At 53.3% G+C, this 20370-nt stretch overlaps 1 protein-coding gene across 3 annotated transcripts in view; it reads left to right on the forward strand.

Moving 5' to 3' along the window:
- The first annotated feature begins 1411 nt into the window (after positions 1–1411).
- Positions 1412–20370, forward strand: part of Chid1 (chitinase domain containing 1) — a 36197-nt gene continuing 17238 nt past the window's right edge. The window contains exons 1-9 of one of the 3 annotated variants that reach the window (XM_074051395.1): positions 1429–1544; positions 2031–2162; positions 7160–7313; positions 8327–8476; positions 9007–9139; positions 9668–9712; positions 10718–10824; positions 11439–11500; positions 16303–16395. In XM_074051395.1, the coding sequence (XP_073907496.1) occupies positions 7200–7313; positions 8327–8476; positions 9007–9139; positions 9668–9712; positions 10718–10824; positions 11439–11500; positions 16303–16395 (704 nt within the window). In that variant the 5' untranslated portion in view covers positions 1429–1544; positions 2031–2162; positions 7160–7199. Of the gene's footprint in view, positions 1545–2030; positions 2163–7159; positions 7314–8326; positions 8477–9006; positions 9140–9667; positions 9713–10717; positions 10825–11438; positions 11501–16302; positions 16396–20370 lie in introns of all 3 variants that reach the window. The other 2 variants (XM_020182149.2, XM_074051401.1) reach the window with 2 other exon arrangements.

The raw sequence follows: 20370 nt of genomic DNA on the forward strand, positions 1-20370 counted from the left end.
CTTTAGCTCAGAGTCCTCTGACCTCAGCAGGATCCTAGGGTTGATAAAGGCCTTTCCAATTTAAGAGAACTGTGGCCCCCTTAGCATTGCTAAGGAGCACTGCACAGGTCTCAGGATACTCAATGTATCTTATTGGGGCCCTCTCCAGAGCTCTGCCGGACTTGGGATCACCATCTGGGCTATTTGTCAACAGTGGGGTCCTGGGTTGGATGCCAGGAAAGCAAGACAGTCAGTCGGTGCATAATATGCCTTAGCACACACCCAGCCCCGGCCCCTGTGGAAAGACTTGGAGGACAGCTGGCAGAAAATATGGGGAAGAGAAAGAAGGAAACATGACTAGGAAGAAAGAACAATGCTCAGTTTAGAGGAATAGCCTCTGCAGCTTCAGAAATGGGGAAACAGTCACACAATGCATCCTAGAGCTGGGAGGAGGAGGGGCACGTAGCAGGGTGGGGACAGGCTGAGTGGTTTTCTGCAGGAAACTGTTGGAAACAGCAAAGAATGGGGGTGGGGATCGGTCAGCTATGATTAAAAATGCCGGCCACAACCAGGGCCCCGGTGGCTCATGCCTATGAGAGGCATGATCAGAAATGGGAGGCAAAGATCAGAAGGATCTTGGTTGGAAACCAAGCCAAGCAAATAGTTCTTGGAGACCCTATCTCAAAATTACCCATCACAAAAAAGGGCTAGCAGAGTGGCTCAAGCAGTAGAGCGTCTGTCTAGCAAGTGTGAGTGTGAACTCAAGTCTGAGTTCAAACCCCAGTACTGCCAAAAGGGAAAAAAATTCTGGCCACGTGTGCATTAGGCTCCTGTTGCTGGGCTCGGATGAAGAAGGGTCCTGAAGTAGGGTCTTGGCATTTGGAATTTCTGCCCCTGCAATTGCAAGACTGAGAAGACAAAGACACTCCCAGAGGCGGGGGTTACAGAGCTTGGCATAGAGGTGTCCCTACTGAGAAGGGCGTAGTGGACACTGCAGGACGGTGAACGGTGACCAAAATGTCCTCGCCCAGGCAACGGGCACCGAGGGGGTCAGAGAAGAGTGCACGAAGTGGGGTGGGTCCTGCCGAACTGGACCCGCTGTGGAACGGACTGTGCACGGTGCGATCCTCGCAGCCTAGGACTGGCCGGGCCCCTGGAGCCAGTGGTCCCCAAGCCGGGGCGCCCCGAGTGGTTGTCCACATGAGCGCGGCGCAAACGTCGCGCGGCCGCTAAGACCACCGCAAGCCCCAGCGCAGGGGATACTGAGCCCGCTCGCTGGCTCCTCACCGCCTTGCATTGGCCCGGCCGGCAGCGTGCTCTCCGACCCACTACTGGCCCCACCCACTTACGGCGGCCCCGCCCACCCGACACACGCCTCGTGCCCCGCCCGCACAGGGCCCGCCCGCGGCCACGCCCCCAGCCCTCCTGGCCCCGCCCACGGCCCAGCGTGCTGTGCGCGGCGTCGAGGAAGCTGGCGTGGCGAGGCAGCCCGTGGGCGGGATTTCCGGCGTGCTGGAGCGTCTTCCGGCCTTGTGAGAGGGGTTAGCCGGCCTCCTGACATGAAGGTGAGCCCTGCGGCTGCCGTGCCTGCTCCTCCACCTCGCACGGCCTCAGCTTCCCCGCCGTGAAATGGGCGCGCCGGGCAGCGCGGCTCCGCCAGGGACTGAGCGGGCGTTGGGGCGTGGGATTTGGAGGGACAGGGCGCGCGGGTGACGCTCAGAGCGGGCGTGTGGACGGCGGGACACGAGCGTGCGAGGCGCGTGTGCCTGCCGGTGTGGCTGAGTGTAGTGCATTGGGCAGACGAGAGCCGGCGTGCACGGGAGTTTGGGCGAAAGCAAACGTGCAAGAGAAGGGTGTGAGTGCAAGCAAGTCTGGACAGACGGCTGGCAGGCGTGCAGAATGAGCACATAGTGTGACGAGGTGGTAGTGGGCAGGGGCAGGTCCCCAGCACCTCTGTGAGGCAAGAGGTTCAGGAGGAGAGGGGCAGGTGACCCCCCAGCTTGGGTAGGCCTTGAACGCTCTGGGTAACTGGGCCGTCCTTTGCTTCACAGGTCTCGATGACCCAAGACCAGAGAGGTCAAGGGACCGCCGCTGGTGACTAACCAGACCTTGAGCCATCTTGTGGCAGTCCTGTTTCTGTTGTGGAATTGGTGTAGTGTGGTGGTCACGTGCCCCAGAGCTGGGTGGGCTATCCCCCCCCCACCCCCCGGGGCCATCTCTTCATCTGTGAATATGAATAACACTGGTACCTGTGTCCTGGGCTGTAGAGGGAACTTGTGGGTAACACACCAGGCCTGGTACACAACATGAGTTCACAATAAATGTCACTTGGGGTTGTGATCGTTCTGACTCTTACGCCACCTTCATTTCCAAGCATGTACTCACTCCTCACCATAAGAACACAGCTCCAAAATTTGTGCTCAGGTGAAATCATAGAATGACCACCTGTACTTGCTGTTAAGCTGACTAGCTCAGGACTGGAGGTGTGACTCATTGGTAGAGCTCATGTCTAGCCATATGCAGGGTCCTGGATTCAGTTCCCTACAAAAAGTCAGTTTAGTAACCTAGCCACTGGCCTCAGTGACAGATACTCAAGGCACATCAATCAGAATTTCTCAGGGTGCAGTACTGAAGTGTGAGATCAGTGTGGGGACAAAAATGAAAACAGGCCAGGCACGGGTGGCTCATGCTACTCAGGAAGCAGAGATCAAGAGGATCATGGTTTGAAGCCAGCCCAGGCATATAGTTCCATGAGACCCTGTCTCGAAAAACCCTTCACAAAAATAGGGCTGGTGGAGTGGGTCAAGGTGAAGACCCTGAGTTCAAGCCCTAGTACCAAAGGAAAAAAAAAACAAACAGAAGTTGTTAGAGTGCATCACAGGGTAGGATTAGCTCTGATCAGCTTCTTTTACTGTGCACATGTACAACAGGTATGTATACAACATGCACCTGTGCATTTCTTACTGTGGGTTTGCATAAAACCTTTAAAAAGTCTCTGCTGTGACTTCTTTGTATCAGCCCCACTGAGATAGTCTTTTGGTGTTGTGGAACTTGGAGCCCTAGAATGGCAAGAACAGTATACTTCCTGTTGTTAGCTTGGTATGAAGCAGGTTCTGAGACTCAGGTTGGCCAGTGTCATAACACACCACACTCGGCAGGGCCCAAAAGAGGGTCATTGGTCTTTGGGGAAGAAACACATTTTGATGTAAGAGTACTATGTGTGATAACCCAGGAGTCTGCTATGTGAAAAGCATGATAGAGAGATTGCCCCTCATGGGCATCAGAGCAGTGACTAGTAGACAATGGGGAACCTTGGGAGATGTGGCAACCTGGGTACTCTTCATATCACACATCCCCACACATTCCCTGCAGTCAGTCTGGAAAGCTGGAACTCAGCAGTGGTAAGCAGCCAAGTGTAGGCTATCACGGGCAGCACTGTTCCTGTCTTCCTCTTCCGTGTGTCCAGATAGACCCTACCCTCCACCCTTCTGTCTTCCTTCCTGGAGGTATGAAATCACAGATCATAGGTGGGGATGTGGTAGAGAGAGGGGCCTCTGAGTGGGTGGCAGGCCCATCTGCAAGTCTGCAGGACAGACTGCAGTTGGGGTTGAGTTCCTGGGTTCAGGTTAGTCCTGAACCACTTCTCTAGAGTCCAATCCTTCCTTTTTTTTTTTTTTTCTTTCTAGTATTGGGGTTTGAATCTACCTTATACTTGCTAAGCAGGCACTCTACCACTTGAGCCACCAGCTCTCATCCCTTTTCTGTGACCCACATCTCTACCAAAGAAAGAAGGAGCCTGTGGTCATGACCGGGGCTGGGATCAAAGACACATACCCGGGAATCAGGGCAGCCACAGTCAGCTTGGCCAGGCAAACTCTGGGTAATTCTGGGCTGCTTGTCCCAATCTCATTCCGTGGTCAGAGCAACACCCAACCCAAGCCACAGTTACTGCAGCAAGATGGAAGGCTTGAGTGAGATGAGGTGGCAGAGGCTGTTGCCCTTTGATTCTCATTCTGTCATTCTGGGCAGAAGCCAGTGGGGTGGGAGACCAGGGTTGGAGGGTAGTGGGGTCCTAAATCATACCGTCTGGATAGCAAGGGCTTTTAGAACCCAAAGCTTTCAGCAAGCTCCCTTCTTAACTCAGAGCCTGAAAAGGCCAAGCTGCCTTATGAGCTCCCTGCCTCCTAGGTTGGCTGGCCTCAGTCCAGGACCATGTGCTTGCCACAGCTCCACACAGTCTTTGGGTGCCAAAGCTTGGAAACTTGATGCCGTAGATCCCTCAGTTTGCACCAGCAGCAGGCCTTCCCTAGAAGTGACAGCAGAGTAGGGGCAGCCCGTGCAAAGGGAAGCAGAGAGGTGAAAGCACATACCTGGTCAGAAGGGCATTGAGGTGGGCCTGGCTCTGGTAGCGCCTTTTCATGGGTCATACCCTACCTTGCAGGTTTTCTGAAGCTTCTTCAGCTTGGGTTCTGGTGTCTAGAAGTGTCTCTAGCCCCAGGGGAAGGCTACTGGGCAGGGGGCTGAGTCAGCCTCCAGTTCCCCACCTGCTTCTGCCTGGGTTTAGTGGGTTCCTCAGCTGGTCTGGAGTGACACGGCTTGCCAGGACATGAGACTACATGGATGTGGTTCAGTATGCTTTAGCTTAAATCTGCTGGAAGGACTGATAGCCCGACTGGGCTATGCTTATGCAGAATTTCCTTGGACCTAAAGGAGAACTGAACCACTAATAAAAATTCAGTGCATTTCCAGGTGTGGGTGGCTCACGCCTATAATCCCAGCTACTTAGGAAGTAGAGATCAGGAGGATTGCAGTTCAAAGTCAGCCGGGGCAAATAGTTCATGAGACCTTATCTCAAAAAAACTTGAGGTGTAGGCCCTGAATTCAAGCACCAGTACAGAAAAAAAAAAATCAGTCCATTGATGGGGATAGTCTAACCAATGTGCAGTGTAAGGCTACTGGGAATTGGCATAATAATCCCCTAATAAAAATGAAAAAAATTCAGTGCAGAAAAATGAGAAAATAAAAGAAGAAACAAAATGACCAGTCAGCTTATTTATATTTTAGTCGCCTTACATACTTTTTTCTTTCTTTCTTTCTTTTTTTTTTTTTTTTGTGGCAGTGGGGTTTGAACTCAGGGCTTTACACTCACTAGGCAGGAGCTCTTACTGCTTGAGCCACTTCACTAGTCCTCTGTGTGTGTATTTGTTTTTTTTTTTGAGATAGAGTGTCTTGAACTGTGTGCTTGGGCTGGCTTCAAACCGTGATCTTCCTGATCTCTGCCTCCTGAGTAGCTAGGATTACAGGCATGAACCACCAGCACCAACTCCTTATATACGTTTATTTTTGTGGTACTTGAGCTTTAACGCAGGGCCTACATCTTGAGCCACGCCACCAGACCTTTTTTTGTGTGTGTATGATGGTGTTTTTGAGATAGGGTCTTGCAGACTATTTGCCCAGGCTGGCTTCAAACCATGATCCTCCTGATCTCTGCCACCTGAGTAGCTAGGATTACAGGCATGAGCCACTGATGCCCAGCTATCCTTATGTATGTACCTTATATAGGTGTATACGTGTATAAAAACAAGACTGTCAGGCCAGCTGTGGTGGTACAGGCCAGGAGGCACATGCCTATAACCTGGAGGCTAAGGCAGGAGGATTATGAGTTAGAGGCCAGCCTAGCTATGTAGTGAGACTCTGTCAATAAACAAACAAACAAACAAACAAGACTCTCCATCCAGGCGTGAGCTACATATGGAGGGAGGGAGAGAGGGAAGGAAGGAGAGGGAGGGAGAGAAGGGGAGGGAGGGAGAGAAGGTAGAAAGAAAATACAGGACTGTCAGGCCAGGTATGGTGGTGCACACCTGTACTTCCAGCATTTGGTAGGCAAGAGACAGGAAGATCTCCAGTTTGAGGCTAGCTGGGCCAAATAGACCCTGTCCCAAAAAACCCAAAGATGAAAAACCAGGATTGTGCTGTGTAAATGCGGTTTTGTGGTGTTTTTGCATTGAACAACATAGTTGTGAGCACCTCAGTGCCTGTCTGGGTTGAAGTACCTGGAAGTGCCAGGTCTCTGGCTCAGTTCCTGTGTGTGTGTGAGCTCATGAAAAGAAGGAAGTGCATGGTGGACACTATAATATTTATGACCAGATGTCATCCGAGAAGCCTGTCACAGCTTGAATTCCCACTCACAGCTCTGTAGAGCTGTCTTCCATATCCTCATGAAAGCATGCTCACCACTCCATATTATCAGAGGGGACACTGATTTATTTTAGTGTTTGTTTCTTTGATCACTTGTGAAGCTGAGCTGCTCATTTCATATAGCTGCTCTATATATCTCTACCATATATCTCTTCTTAGCCCCTTATTTTTAGAGTGGGACTTTTTTTTTTTTTTTACTGGAGTGTCTTTTGATTTGTAAGATTTATTTCTATTTTACAGATAGAAATATGTCAAGTATGTTCCAAATGTTTTTCTGACTTATTATTTGTTTTTAAATTTGCTTTACTTCTAAATGAAAGTTTTCCTTTTTTAAAAATTTCATTTCATTTCCTTGTTGTGTTGCCTAGTCTGGCTTTGAACTCCTGAAATCCTAGGCTCTAGCAATCCTAGGCTCTTAGCCTCCCCCATAGCTGAGACTGCAGGCATATACCACAGTGCCTAGCTTTCACAGTTTTGTTTTTATGTAGTGAACTTTAGTGGTATTCTTTCATAGTCTCTCTAGTTGTAATCTCTATCCTGAGGTTACATAAGTAAGTATCCACAGTTTCTTCTCATATCCTCTGTGACTGCATTATTTTATTATTCAGCCCTACTTATGGCTAGAATTTCTTAGGTGTTTGGGGGGGAGGGGGCATTGGGAGCCAGTGTTTTCCCAGATGGCTGACTGTGGTAAGGGCAGCCCTGGGCAGTGGAGGGGAGGCTCCATGGCTAGTTGACAAAGCTTCTGCCTAGGTATCTGGTGACCCAGGCAGGGGAGCCCAGAAGTGCTAGAGACTTAACTCCAGTGACCAGGGCTAGTGTAGAGCAGGACTGTGTCCTAGAAACCAAGACCCAATCCAACGCCATGAGGACCCAGGCCCTATTCGGAAAGTGTTCCTATTAGCAGAGGGGATGCCTGGCCCATGCCATGCCATAACTCCATGCTGCTTATCTGTCAACATGTACTCTGTTCTCTCTGCAGGCCCCTGGACCCAGAGGTTGGAACCCACTGTGACACACGCATGATGTGGACTCTCCTTCACATCTTCTGGCTTGCTCTGGCCTGTGGTTCTGTTCACACTACCCTGTCAAAGTCAGATGCCAAGAAAGCTGCCTCAAAGACTCTGTTGGAGAAGGTAGGGGACTTAAGGTGACCACAGTGGCCAATGGCTGACCCATTACCCTCCTCTTCCTCTTGCCTGGTTAGGGCCCTTGTGAATCAGGATACCGGAAGGGCTTACCTCCTCATACACCAGCCAACAAGTCAGCAGTGGGTGCTCTGAGTGAGCAGCCTCGGGTTCTGAGGGTAGTAGTCTTGCTCTTTTGCCATACTTATCTTCCCCACTCCAGGACCCACCTTCTGTGACAGTTTCCATCTTTCTTTCGCCTCCTGCACTCCTACCCCCCTGATATTGCACTCTGTCATATTCCTAGTTTCAAGCTGTGTTTGTATCATGGCCTTTGTGCTGTTTTTCTGGGATGGTCTCAGGGATTGTAAACTCAAGGGTGGGTCTCCATCCAAACCACCCTTCAGTTCCAGCAGTTTCCACATAGCTGGACAGGCTGCTTTCATGATCCTGGGAATCTGACAGATGCTCTCTGCCTTGGAGCAGAGAGCTTGAATAGTGGGCATCTCTGTCTCTCATGAGCCATTCGGGGTGAGGCCAGGGAATGGATGGTGTCAAGGGAGACTGAGTTAGACCCCAGAGTGTTGACAGAACAGTCCAGAATCAGAGAACTTTTCAGGAACAGGGCGTGACAGGACCCACACTAGGGGTGTGAGGTGGATGGAGGGTAGCATGTGCCTGGCATGTTTGTAATGTGTATGGCCCTGGGTGTCCAGATGAGTCCACGTGGCTTGATTAGGCACTGATTGTCCACCCTCACATGCATGGAAGAAACAACCATAACTTCCTACCTGCTGTCCTGCCTAGAGCAAGGGTGGGAGTAGCCCCGGATAGCTGCCACTGTCCACTCACTGACAGTGAGTGCATCTGAGCTAGAGTCATGAAGGCTATGGCCTCGATCCTGTACCTGCAGGGCTTCTAGGTCACTTGTGCTGCGTTGATCCAGAAACAGACTTGCTACTGCTATACCACATTCCACACTGAGGGCAAATGACTGACAGCTTGCTCCCCTTTTGTTTCAGACTCAGTTTTCAGATAAACCTGTCCAAGATCGGGGTCTGGTGGTGACAGACCTCAAAGCCGAGGATGTGGTTCTTGAGCATCGCAGCTACTGCTCGGCGAGGGCCCGGGAGAGAAACTTTGCTGGAGATGTCTTGGGATATGTCACTCCAGTGAGTTGGGACCCTGTAGTGCAAAAGGAGGTTCAGAGGCTCAGACAGGCTTCTCCTAGCCCTCATGGTAGGCTGGACTCCTCTTGGACTGTGTCTGATCTCCCTGGTCTGCTGCTACTGTGAGGCGCAGTTGGGGGTGGTGCCATCCTGGAAATAGCAGAGTGAAGGGCACTGGGGATTTCTTCGGGGCTTGTTCCTCCTGGCTGCAGGTGACTCCTGTTGGTGCTCCCTAAATCTAGAGATGTGCTCTGGGGCTGTCTGGCCCCAGATGCCAGCCTGCAGAAGTGTATGCATACTAGCTCAGGGCGGGGACTTGTAGAAACCAGGAATGTCATTGTTGGTGAAGGGGACATTGGCCAGGACCCCAGGCTGTGGACAACAACCCAGGCAACTCTACAGAGCAGGAGGGGAGCATCCCAGGCAGAGGGCTGGTGTCAGCTTAGAGTGAGCACTGTCTAGAGTGACTGGCCAGAGCAACAGCACTGTGGTGAGGTAGGTGTGCATTCACTTGTTCTGTCTCCTCCTGCCAGTGGAACAGCCATGGCTATGATGTCGCCAAGGTCTTCGGAAATAAGTTTACACAGATCTCACCAGTCTGGCTACAGCTAAAGAGACGTGGCCGTGAGATGTTTGAAGTCACAGGCCTCCATGATGTGGACCAAGGTTCTCCTGCTTCTTCTTTGTCTGTACTTGTCCTAAGGGCTGAGAAGAGGGTGAGAGTGTGCATATAGCTGTGAGTGTGAAAGTGCATGTGTGTGAGTGGAAGTAGGTGACTGTGTGTATGGTGTGATGGCTGAGTGTGTGCATGAGTGTGAATGTGTTGAGTGTGACTCTGGGTATGGGTGTGTGAGTGTATTGATGTGACTGTGACAGTATGTTGAGTGTGACTGTGGGTGTATGTGAGTCTGAGTGTAATGAACTTGTGGCCTGCTCCTTCATTGTTGCTTGGCTGGGCCTAGAGTGCAAGCCCATGGTGCAGGCTGGTGTGCAGGGTAGGAAGGCAAGTGGGGCATGGTGGCGGGGTGGAGGTGCCTCCTGGGAGGGGGTGGGGCTTCAGTTTTGCTCCCTGTGCTTGGGTAGGGATGGGTTCCCTTTGCCTGTTCCATAGCTGCTGTGTTTTCCTTCTGGGGTGGTCTGGATCTTCTAATTAGGCACCTGCCCAGAGCTGATGGTCCTTTCTGTGTCCCACAGGGTGGATTCGAGCCATCAGGAAGCATGCCAAGGGGCTGCGCATAGGTGAGTCCAGCAGGCCTGCATATGGTCAAGGGAGTACTCTCAGCCATACTACACAGGTGACCCTACCTCCTTATGGGTGGACAGGGCCTCATAAGCCTCGACTATACCTCCTAGTATAGGCTGTGCTGCTCCAGCCTACACTAGATCACTCCCCTGACTGCCCTGAGCCAAGGCTGCTCTGATCTGGCATTCACAGTACATGCTCCAGCCCATCTGTTGGGCCCTCCCACCTACATGAGCTAAGATCCACTAAGACCAGAGCCTTCTTGGCCAGTAGCTTTGTTTGTATAGTTCTCCCTCCCATTTTTTTCCTTCCGTCACGTATTAGGCGAGCATTACCAAGTTCTGGGGCCAGGCCCTGGTCTATGCCTGAGGATGACATTCACCCTTTCCCACCTGTACTCCTGTAGCTCACAGCTGGTGTATGGGCAAGGCACATGTCCCAGTGAGCAGCAGGGAGCTGGGGAGGAAGCAGAGTAACCCTGGGGGGGGTTCAGGCTGTGGAGAAGACTATGGAAGGCTTAGGAGCAGTGACAGAGCTGGGCCAGAACATCGGGAGTCTTGACTGGGACTCAGGAGGCAGGCAGGGCACAGGGGTCTTTACAGGACCAGGAGGGAGACAGTGGAAGCTGTCAAGTCAGGTGGAGGTCGACAATCACTGCAGATACACCAGCAGCAGCTAGGATCTTGATGAGCTGGGATCTGACCCAGACATCTTCCTAGAAGGTAGAGACCTAGGGTGACCTGATGGAGGAGGAGAAAGGCTGTCAGCATCTTCTTGCTCCTTTCCCAGTGTGTCCCTGCCTTGCCAGGACTGTGGGTTTGGGGCATCTACACTGAATTTGTGGCTGCCTGGGTGGCCTCCACTCTGATCATTGTGGTCTGACTGTGCTCAGTCTGGAGGCCAAGAGAATACCATTTTTGGGGGGAGGGGGGCAACAAGCAGAGAAGGGTAATTCAGTGTTTCTTGGTCACAACTTCAGTGTGTGTTCTCCCACCCTCCAGTACCTCGGCTTCTGTTTGAGGACTGGACTTATGACGATTTCCGGAATGTCTTGGACAGTGAAGATGAGATAGAAGAGCTCAGCAAGACTGTGGTCCAGGTAGCAAAGGTGAGACTGTGGGCTCCTCACGGCCTCCAAGCACAGGTCACCAGGACCCCCTACATAGGTAGGCCCTGCTTTTCACTCCAATTCCCTCACCCTCCACCTCCCCCTCTGACTGGGGATTCCACAGGACCTCCACTTGGCTCCTTTTGCCTGGCTTTCTGCTTGGGCTCCTTCTGGTGCAGCCCTTGTCTTCCAGGGAGGGAAGCATCAGCCTCACTCAGGCCACCATGCACTGCCTCTTGACCAAGTCCTCTAGGGGCTCCAGGGGTGGAAGACTTCCTGTCTCCTGGGCCAGGGAGTTTCCCTTAGCCAAAGCCCTGCTGCCATCCTTGGAGGGGGCCCATCCCTGCTGGTCCCCAGTGGGTCTGGGTTGCGGGGATGGAGAAGCATGGGTGGGCAGAATGTACAAGTGCTCAGCCCCCTCTGTTCCTGCTCCTGTGGGACAGTCCCTACACTGCCCCCTTTAGAGGAGCTAATGGGTGTGCAGTGCAGGCTTGGGTCTTGCCTCATGAATAGGCTATGACCTTTCAGGTGGGCAGAGGCAACAGTTCCTTGTTTGTCTCCTCCCCATTCCTCCTGATTCCTCATTTCTCTTCACCTGCTCCCATTCCTTGCAGAACCAGCATTTTGACGGCTTTGTGGTGGAGGTCTGGAGTCAGTTGCTGAGCCAGAAGCACGTGTGAGTGGGGGTGACAGATGGCTATTCAGTGGTCTTCCAGGCTTTAGTGTTTGGGGAAAGCAGAGGAAGAACCATCAGCAAGGGAGCCTATGTGGGGCTTCCTCCTGCAGGCTCTGTGCCTGGGGTGGGAATGGGACCCTATAAAAGAAGGAGGTCTATTCAAGAAGCCAGGAATGCCTAGCATGCGCGAGGCCCTGGGTTCGATCCCAGCACCAAAAAAGAAAAGACAAAAAAAAAAAAAAAAAGAAGCCAGGAATGGCCATGGGGCAGATGGCCAGACCTGAACACATTGCTGTGCCAGCCTGGAGCCCCTCATGGGTGGTAAAGGGAAGGAAGGAGCCTCGCCCACAGAGATTCACTGAGAGAAAGGTGGCCAAGTCTGTGTGTCAGAGGTCTAGTTTGGGCACAAGCAGAAATTTCCTTGCTAAGCACAAAGGAGCCTTCCTGGATGTTGAGAAGAGGCTGGCCAAGTTGGCCAGGGCACAAGGTGTGATGGTCATAGCATCCTCTGGGGAGAAGTGGTCCAGACCCCACAGCTCTACAGCAGTCTACTAGAAGGACACCACACAACACCCACATGTCCCCTTACTGCCACAGCAGCAACCAACACACCCAAGACTCTAGTGTTCCCATTCCACTTAGCCAGCTTGGCCAGGGAGTCTTACAAAGTGCAGATACCCAAAGTCCAGCACAACCTGGGGCCAGACACACCCCTGAGGATGCTACTCTATTTCTTCCTTCCTTCACCTGTCCAGTGAGCATTACTGAGTCCCTGGGGTCAGGCCCTGGGCTATGCCTGAGAGTGACTCTCACTCTGCCCCACCTGCACCCCTGTAGCTCACAACTGATGTGTCGGTGGGGCATATGTTCCACTGAGTAACAGGAGTCTGTGGCAGCAGAGTAGTCTTGGGGGGCCCAGGCTGAGGAGGAGACTATGGGAGGTTTAGGAGCAGTGACTGGGAGGGGCCAGAGCAGAGGGGGTCTTGGCTGGGACTCAGAAGGCAGGCAGGGCCTTAGCTTAGGCAACTCTGCCAATTCACCTAAAGAAGCCACCTTCCCTGGTTCTGCCAAATTGAGGGTTCTACCCTACTGAAGACAGTGGAGGGAATGTTCTCCTTCCCTGGAGGGGGCTGGTATTCTCCTGGGTGCACCCTTGGTAGAGGCTGATGCAGCCTACACCGGATGCCTGGGCAGCAGAGGCCTGTAGCCAGCTCTCCAGCCCATCAGCCTTCTGGGCAAGCCAAGGTTTCTGGGATCAGCTCCCTTCCCTTTCCTGCCTAAGGGAATTCCATTTGTGCTTTAAGACCCGGCTTAGGGTTGGCTGAGTCACTCCTGTCTGTGCCAGCCCCAGAGGGGGCCTTGGGATCCCCTGGTGTCCCCATCGCCTGTCCTGCTGTGGCTACTGCGGGCAGCAGAGACCTGCAGAGCTTGGCTCTGCCCACTGGGAGGCAGCATCCCCATGCAGCTCTCCTGTGGCACCAAGGGGAGGGAGGGGAGGCTCTGGTTGAGAAGGAACGTTGAGTGAGTGGGGGTGAAGGGGGATGGTAATCCCCTCTGAGCACCAGAGGAAGGTACACCTGGGGCCAGTTATGCCCAGGACCTTGCTCTTGAGAGACCTCAGCCAGGGGAGGAGGATGGGCAGGAATGGGGAGGAAGCACATCAGAGAAGTGAGAGTATCCCTGAGTCTGTGGGGAGCCTTCTGCTGCACAGCCCCATGGGACTCCAGCTCTGGTCTGAGGGACAGATGCCCCAGGCTTCCTGTTGAGAGACATCCTCAGGTCCTGCCTAGACTAGAGTCTTTGCTGGGCAGCAGGCCCACCAAAACTGACCTGCCACCCTCCGAAGGAAGGGATCTCTCTGCGCCACAGACTCTGCCACCTGCCTTTCTGCTAATCCTGTGACTACAGATCTATTAATCAGAGATTTACTGTAATTAATTTCTGTTTCAGTGCATTAAGTAGGCAGTGAGACACCGCCTCATTGTGTCTGGACTCCTGATGGGTCATTAATATCAGAGCGAGAGGTCTGGCTGGGGGAGTCTCAGAGCCTGGCTACAGTAGGGGAGGTGGAGATGAGAGCAGCCTGCATGTCCCTTTATGCTCAGGGGACAGTGGAGAGCTATCAGCAGAGTAGTCACAGGGCCAAGACATTGGCAGTGGCCAGGCCCTGAGCAGCAAAGACCAGCTAGTCCAGTGATTCCTTTGGGCATTATGCTGGCTTGGAGCTACCTCCCAGGATAAGCCTGGCTCTGTGAGACCCAACAAAAATATTTAAGGAGACTGCTGCTCTGGTTGGCTCTTTGTCCAGCCCATTACTTGTGGATATCTATCCTGGATTTGCAATGCCAGGTTGGCCTGGCAGGGCTGTGGTTAGCAAACTCGGGCAGGTAGGCCAGGTGCTTGCCCCTGGCTCAGGTTAGTGGGGGGACAATGACTCAGGGTCTCCATGACAGATGGGCTCAGGAGCCATCTCCTGTCACCCAGTTCTTCTGGAGGCTGGGAGATGGAGAAGTGTACAAGAGCTATCTAATTCAGCTCTAAGGACTTCTCTTTAGAGTATCACCTGGCCAGGATGGCTGCCCCTGGTCAGAGGCCACCAGATATGTCAGGACAGACCATGCGTCCAGCCCTGGGGGGCCAGCTGGTCTCTTAGGTCCCTATGGAGACAAGCCCTGCCGGGGTTCCTTGGTCACCCTAGACTTCCCACAAAAAGTCCTCCAGGAAAAAGGATGAGTCCCTTATTCCCATGAAGTCTAAGTCTCAGACATATTAAATCTCTAGAGTGGTTGATATTATAAGCAGCAGCTTGTGGCCTCAGCCAGACCTGGTGAGAAATTCCAGTTTTGGAGCTGGGTGCCAGTGGCTTATGCATGTAACCCTAGCTACTTGGGAGGCTGAAATCAGGAGAATCAAAGTTCAAGGCCAGCCTGAGCAAATAGTTCACGAGACCACATCTTCAAAACAACCAGAGCAAAATGGATTGGAGGTGTGGTTCAAGTAGTAGAGTGCCTGCTTTGTGAATAGGAAGCCCTGAGTTCAAACCCCAGCCCCACAGGGGAAAAAAAGAGGAAACCAATTCTGTTCACAGGGCTGGGCTCCAAGTCTCATCCTAGCAAACCCCAAGGGTCATGTGGTAGCCTCTCCCCAAAATGTGGAAGGCCACAATGGCAGATGGGCACAAGTCACTGAGGTTGGCAGGTGGTGTGATGGTCTTTGGAAGCAGCATCAGATTCAGGGTCTGTTGATGAAACCCTTGGTGGGAACATTGCTGCTACTGGTCCCACAGGAGCTCTGAAGTGACCCCAAACAGCATTCTCCATCCCTAGAGTGGCTGGAACATGATCCCTTGGGAGCCACCAGTACCACCAGCTGAGGGGAAAGGGGTCAGCTGATCTCTGAAGGTCAGCTCCTTGCCATGCCATGAGGTCTGGCTGCTTGTGGATAGAAGCCCATGCTCCCAGAGTCCCTCAAAGAATGGCCTTGGGTACCTTTCAGCCCTCAGATCTGGTATGTCCTAGTGAATGCCATCTCACCATTGTCTTGGGGACACCTGCAGTCAGCACAGTCCACAGCCATAGGGACTAGACAGGAGGGCCCTCCCTAGTGGGGTAGGTTTCCTAAGCTCCTGGGCCACTGATATTTCAGGGGCACTGGCATTGCCCTTCCTGTCCACCAAGTGGCTTGCAGGTGGGTAACAGCCTCTGGCACACCAAAAGAGTTCTGGATACAAGTATGAAGATGGGCTGCTTCCAGGGCTCTGCTCTGTATGTTGCCATCTACTAAGCAGATGCCAGGCCAAGGAGTAAAGGACAGTTGGGCCTCAAGTGCCCTTGATCCCTCTAGTGTGATTCTCCTCACACTAGAATCACTGGCACTTGTGTTGAAAAGCAACCCAGTTAGGCCCAAAGCCTAATTTAGGCCACATCAGAGAGACAGATGCTACCATTATCCAGCACTTGGCCATTGAGAGGACTGCGACCTCATCCGCACTCTGCAGAGCCATATTGGAGCAGGGCCTATGGCCACTGGGGCCTGTCCCTGTGAGAATAGTATCTTTCATTAGCTCTCTCAATGGGGCTGCTCCCGAGAGCCTGCAGTGGGAGAGTGAAGGAAGGCCAGAATGGATGTAGCACATCAAACCTGCAGCTGCACCAGATTACTACCTGCAGGACAGAGACTCAGGGCAGCAACTAGTGCTGGGCACCATAGGCAGTCTAACCACAACCCGTGCTGGTCCAGTGGACAGGACAGACTTCCAGGCCATGGAGGAAAGAAGGTGGTGTTTGTCCTTGAGGCACACCGCCAACCTCCCCAGCTCCCTCTCGTTCCCCCAGCTGGTGGCCTCTGAAGGACTGATGCCCACTTCAGGTGCCCTTCCCTTTCCTTCCTTCCTGAAGCCCCCACCTAGTGGTGTGGCCACAGTGTCCTGTGATGTTTCATAGCCTGAGGATGACTGGGTATCCTTGGGTCTGTGTGCTGAGCCCACTTCGGGCATAATAGGGATTTGGCTCTGTCTCTGGTCATTTTGGCCCCTCTCAGCAGCCTCTAGGGCACTGGGTAGGCCCCTGCTCTAGGAGACCCTGAGTATGAGAAAGTGTAGGTTCCAGTTGGGGTGGAGGGCCACCTCTTCCCCAGCTGCTTTATGGGGCCACACTGAAGGGTGGAGTGGGAAGCCCTGTGGATGGTCTCACCTGCCCAGGAACAAGGCTTCAGGTTGGGGGTCTATCTTCTGTATCCCTGAGCCATGCATGCCAGAGAGCCCCACTGAGCTCTGGGCTGACCTTGCCTCTCTGTTCTTGCAGGGGCCTCATCCACATGCTAACCCATGTGGCCGAGGCACTGCATCAGGCCCGGCTGCTGGCCATCCTGGTCATCCCACCTGCTGTCACCCCTGGGTAAGTGTACTTGAGGAGTGGGAGGCAGAGGGGACAGGGTGGCTAACACAGAAGATTGTCAAGAGCCCAGGCCTATCAACATAAGCTGTCCCCACTCCTGCACGGGGCAGGAGAGGGAAGCTATTTCCTCTCCTTGTTCGGCAGTCAGTAGTTAAAGGCTGTGCTGGCAGGAGGAGGTTAGGCCACTGTTAGTAGGGGCTGTGCAGTCAAAGATACCGCTGGCTGCAGGCTGGGGCTGAGCCTTTTTCCCAGGCTCTGGCTTGTGAGCCTTCCCAGCTCTGTGCGGTGGTTCTTCTAAAACCTTTAGGAAAGGGCAGAGTAACCTGGGCACTACTGCAGGTGCCAGGGCAGTTGGATTCCCATGTCCATCCTGCACAGAGCACTTCACAGGAGTCACTGGAAAAGTGATAGCTCCAGGCACAGAGAAGGCTCCAAATCACACTGTGAGGACAGACCTGGGGGTTGAGTGGGCAGGTGGGTGAGGGGCAAGGAATGACTTGGAGCTATTGAGGAGAGAATTCTGGGAATCTATCCAGGGTCTACGGGCTTCAAAGGATAGCCTATCCACTCAGCCATCTCAGGATGCTGGGCTCCCTGACCCACTGCTCTGAAAAAAAGTACCCAGTTGTCTTGTCACCTCTATAACCTTAAGCTCTATAGGGTGACATTAGTGGAATGTCTATTAGTGGAATGGACACGCCCCCAGGGCCTGAGGTAACATTGGCAGACTGACAGAGAATCCTATCAAAGAGCCGATTTGTATAGTGCAAATCCTGTAGCTTGCTTGGGTAGCCAAGACACAGTGTTACTGGCCACCTGCCCTGTACCATCCAGGGCCACCTATCCCCACAGTCCATAGTGTGCAGGCAAATTGGTGTGGTTTCCTACCCTGACCTCCAATGCCATGGGACCTTTGCGTGACCTGGATGTTGGCCTCCTGTCTGACTTTTCTCCTCAAACGTCCCTGGGTCCTCAGCCCATCAGTGCAGGCCATTGTGCAGCTGCAGGCTCTGCAGATGGTTTTAGATCTGTTCGAGGGGTCCTGCTCCTGTGGGCATTGGGCTCTGACTGACCACTGGGAGGAAAGCCCTGGAAAGTGGAAAGCATGAAATTTGTCTGCAGCTCTGCCTCAGTGGTGACTGGGGCCACACATTAACATGGGGAGCATGTGTTTTTGGTAAGACTCTTCCACTGGTCCTTGGCATTTTGCCTAGTTTTGTGCAAAAACACAACTCCCTGTTTGTGCTACTGAGCATTGAAGGGTCCTCTGTGAGATTAAACGGTGGGGGCCCTCCCACCTGATGCTTGTGGGCACCCGGAGACCTTGGACTTCCTCCCTTGCCTGTATTAGGCCTGCTAAGCTGACTTGCGAGGTGCTGGGTAGGGAAGTAGCCAACTCTGCCTTGGGAGTTTGTAGGCCAGGTCTGTTCCTGCAACCCAGTGATCCCACCCTTGCCACTGACGGGGCCCAAATTCCAGGCTTGTGTTCCTGCTCCTGTCCAGGATTTGTGCCTGTGTCATTTTCCCTAAGCTGCATCTTCTTTGGTATGATGTACTTAGAATATCTGACCCTAGGGTGATGAGGGTGCAGCCATAAGGACATGTCTTTCCTTAGCTAAACAAACAGCCTTGCAGGCCCAGACTGGAAGAGAAGCACAGGGGGCTGCAGAGACTCTCAGGGGGACACCCAGAACCGTGGACTTCGCTGCCTCCGCCAGATAGCCAGGCAATGTCTGTGGTTGTCTGGGACGCCACAGCTGGGTGGTAATCTGGGATGCCCTCTGCGCCAACAGCTCAGAAGATGTCCAGTGTGTGTGGGGGGGCTGGCCTGGGGTCAATGTGGAAGCAACTTTTCAGGGGTACCCTCTCTGCCTAGACATCTTTGCCTGAACTCCAAGCCAGGCAGGAAGTGGGCAGTGGGAGCTGAGCCTGACACCGATCCCTCACCCTGCAGTGATTGAGGCAGGCATCTCCCTTCATATGGCCACAGGGCCTAGGGTCCTAGGGGCTAGTTAGAGGGAGGGGACTATGGGCAATGACTGGGAGAGGAGTCTCTGGAAGCAGCTCTGAGCTGAGCAGAGGGCTTGGGTGCTGCCATGTGTAGTGTGCACTCAGGTACATTTGAGGCTGAGCTCTTATCTTGTAGAGATGTGCGGAGTCCCCTGATTTCTTTGGAGGCTAGTTTGGTGCTGCCCCAGAGGAGTTTGTTTTATCACCCATGCATGTCTTCCTCCATCCTTGCTGAAGAGCCTCCAGTCAGCACCCCTGCCTTGAGTCTTTCTGCAGTGGGACATAATTGTGCTCATCATTTGCCACACAAAGGCTGCACTGGGCAGGACACGGCTCTAGCACGTGGGGGATGGGCAGCTTCCAGTCACCAAATGCAATTTGCTGTATCCTTTGTCACTAAAGGCAGGTTAACTCAGCTCCTAGAGAGAGGGCTCGGCCCCCACTGGGGCTGCCGCAGCACTGCAGATCCTTGGGGTCTGGCCCTGGAGCTACGTGGCTGCTGGCTTGGCCAAGGGGCTATGCTGGCCCTGAACTCTGCTCCCAAAGTCATCCTTAGCAGTAGAGAAACCCAAGGGCAGAGTGGCAGCCTCAATGAACTCAGGGGCAAGCAGACAGGCTCTCCTCAGGGTGTGCGTGTGGGATGTCCACATCAGTCTCCAACCAGCCCCTCATATTTTTCAGGTCTCCTTAGATACTGTGACCCCTCAGGAGTTGGTCACAGAGACCACAAGGCTGTCTGTCATCTTGGGCTGACAGACACACATCTGGTGTGCTGGCTTGGGCAGATGCAAAGTCATCATAGGCCATGGTCCACCCTGAAGTGGCAGGCAGCGGTACAGTGGGCACCTGGTGCAGTGTGGACAGGCTGAGCTATGAGTTATCAGCCCCAAAAGGCTAAGGGGTACTGTCTTGCCAGTTGAGGGAGCCCATGGGCTGATGGCCAGTATAGGAGCCTGAGGCAACAGGTGAGTGGGTTCTCATCTTAGAGACCTCTGTGACCACTGTGTCAAGCAGCCATCACAGGGAGGTGAAGGAGGATGTCATCAAAGACCAAGCAGGTGAGGTGTGGCAGTTGTGACAGGACTGGATGACCTGGAACCCATGGGGAGCAAGTTCAGAAACCTTTTTGACAGCCAACAGGGAGATGGGAAAGACTGTCAGGATGCACACACACACACTCTTCCCATGCCCAGAGCCAATTCCCACAGCCACAAGCAGAAAGAGCAGGTGTATATTGGCACTATTTTGCTGTGGGCAGGTGCCCCAGAGAGGGCCTGTAGTATGGACAATGATGCCACCATCTCAGTTACAATCAGGGACTGGTGTTCCTATGGGGCCACTTCAGGGTCCCACTGTGGACAACATCCACAGACCAGCAAAATTAGCAGGGACTGGTGACTGGGCTGAATCTGCATTATTCTCTCAGAATTGTCATGGAGGAGGCCAGACAGGGGTGGACTTGGCTCATTCCCCAGTGAGGGTGGGGAGACAGAAGTTGGAGGAGGTGAAGGCTAAGGCTACAGGGAGAAGCTGCAAGAGCAGCTCAGGGATGGTTGACCTTGAGACTGTGGCCCTTCTGCCCGGCATATGAATGTGAATCCAATGCTGTGGAGGCAGCGCCCAGAGATGGTACAGTGGGGCAGTGGAAGAAGGAATGGTGGTCCCTGTGGGACCGAGGGACAGAGGGAACAGGGAAGTCCAGGGTAGGAGAGCTACTCTGGAAGTATGAGGTGGTCCTGAAGTAGGGGCAGGGGCTGATAGCCCCTCAGGTTCCCCTGAGAGGGAAGTGGTGGTGGAGTGAGGCTGCTGGTCCCCCAGCTGAATGACTAGCCATCCCATGACTATGAGGAAACTATTCTGGAAGCTGTGGCTGCACAGTGTTTTCCAACTCTACCTGGGGCACCCTCCCCATCTGTGGGTTTTGTGGGATGAAGGGGCCCACATGGATAGAGAGATCTGGTCAGA

This window comes from Castor canadensis, chromosome 1, assembly GCF_047511655.1.
Source record: "Castor canadensis chromosome 1, mCasCan1.hap1v2, whole genome shotgun sequence".
NCBI classification, from domain to species: domain Eukaryota; kingdom Metazoa; phylum Chordata; class Mammalia; order Rodentia; family Castoridae; genus Castor; species Castor canadensis.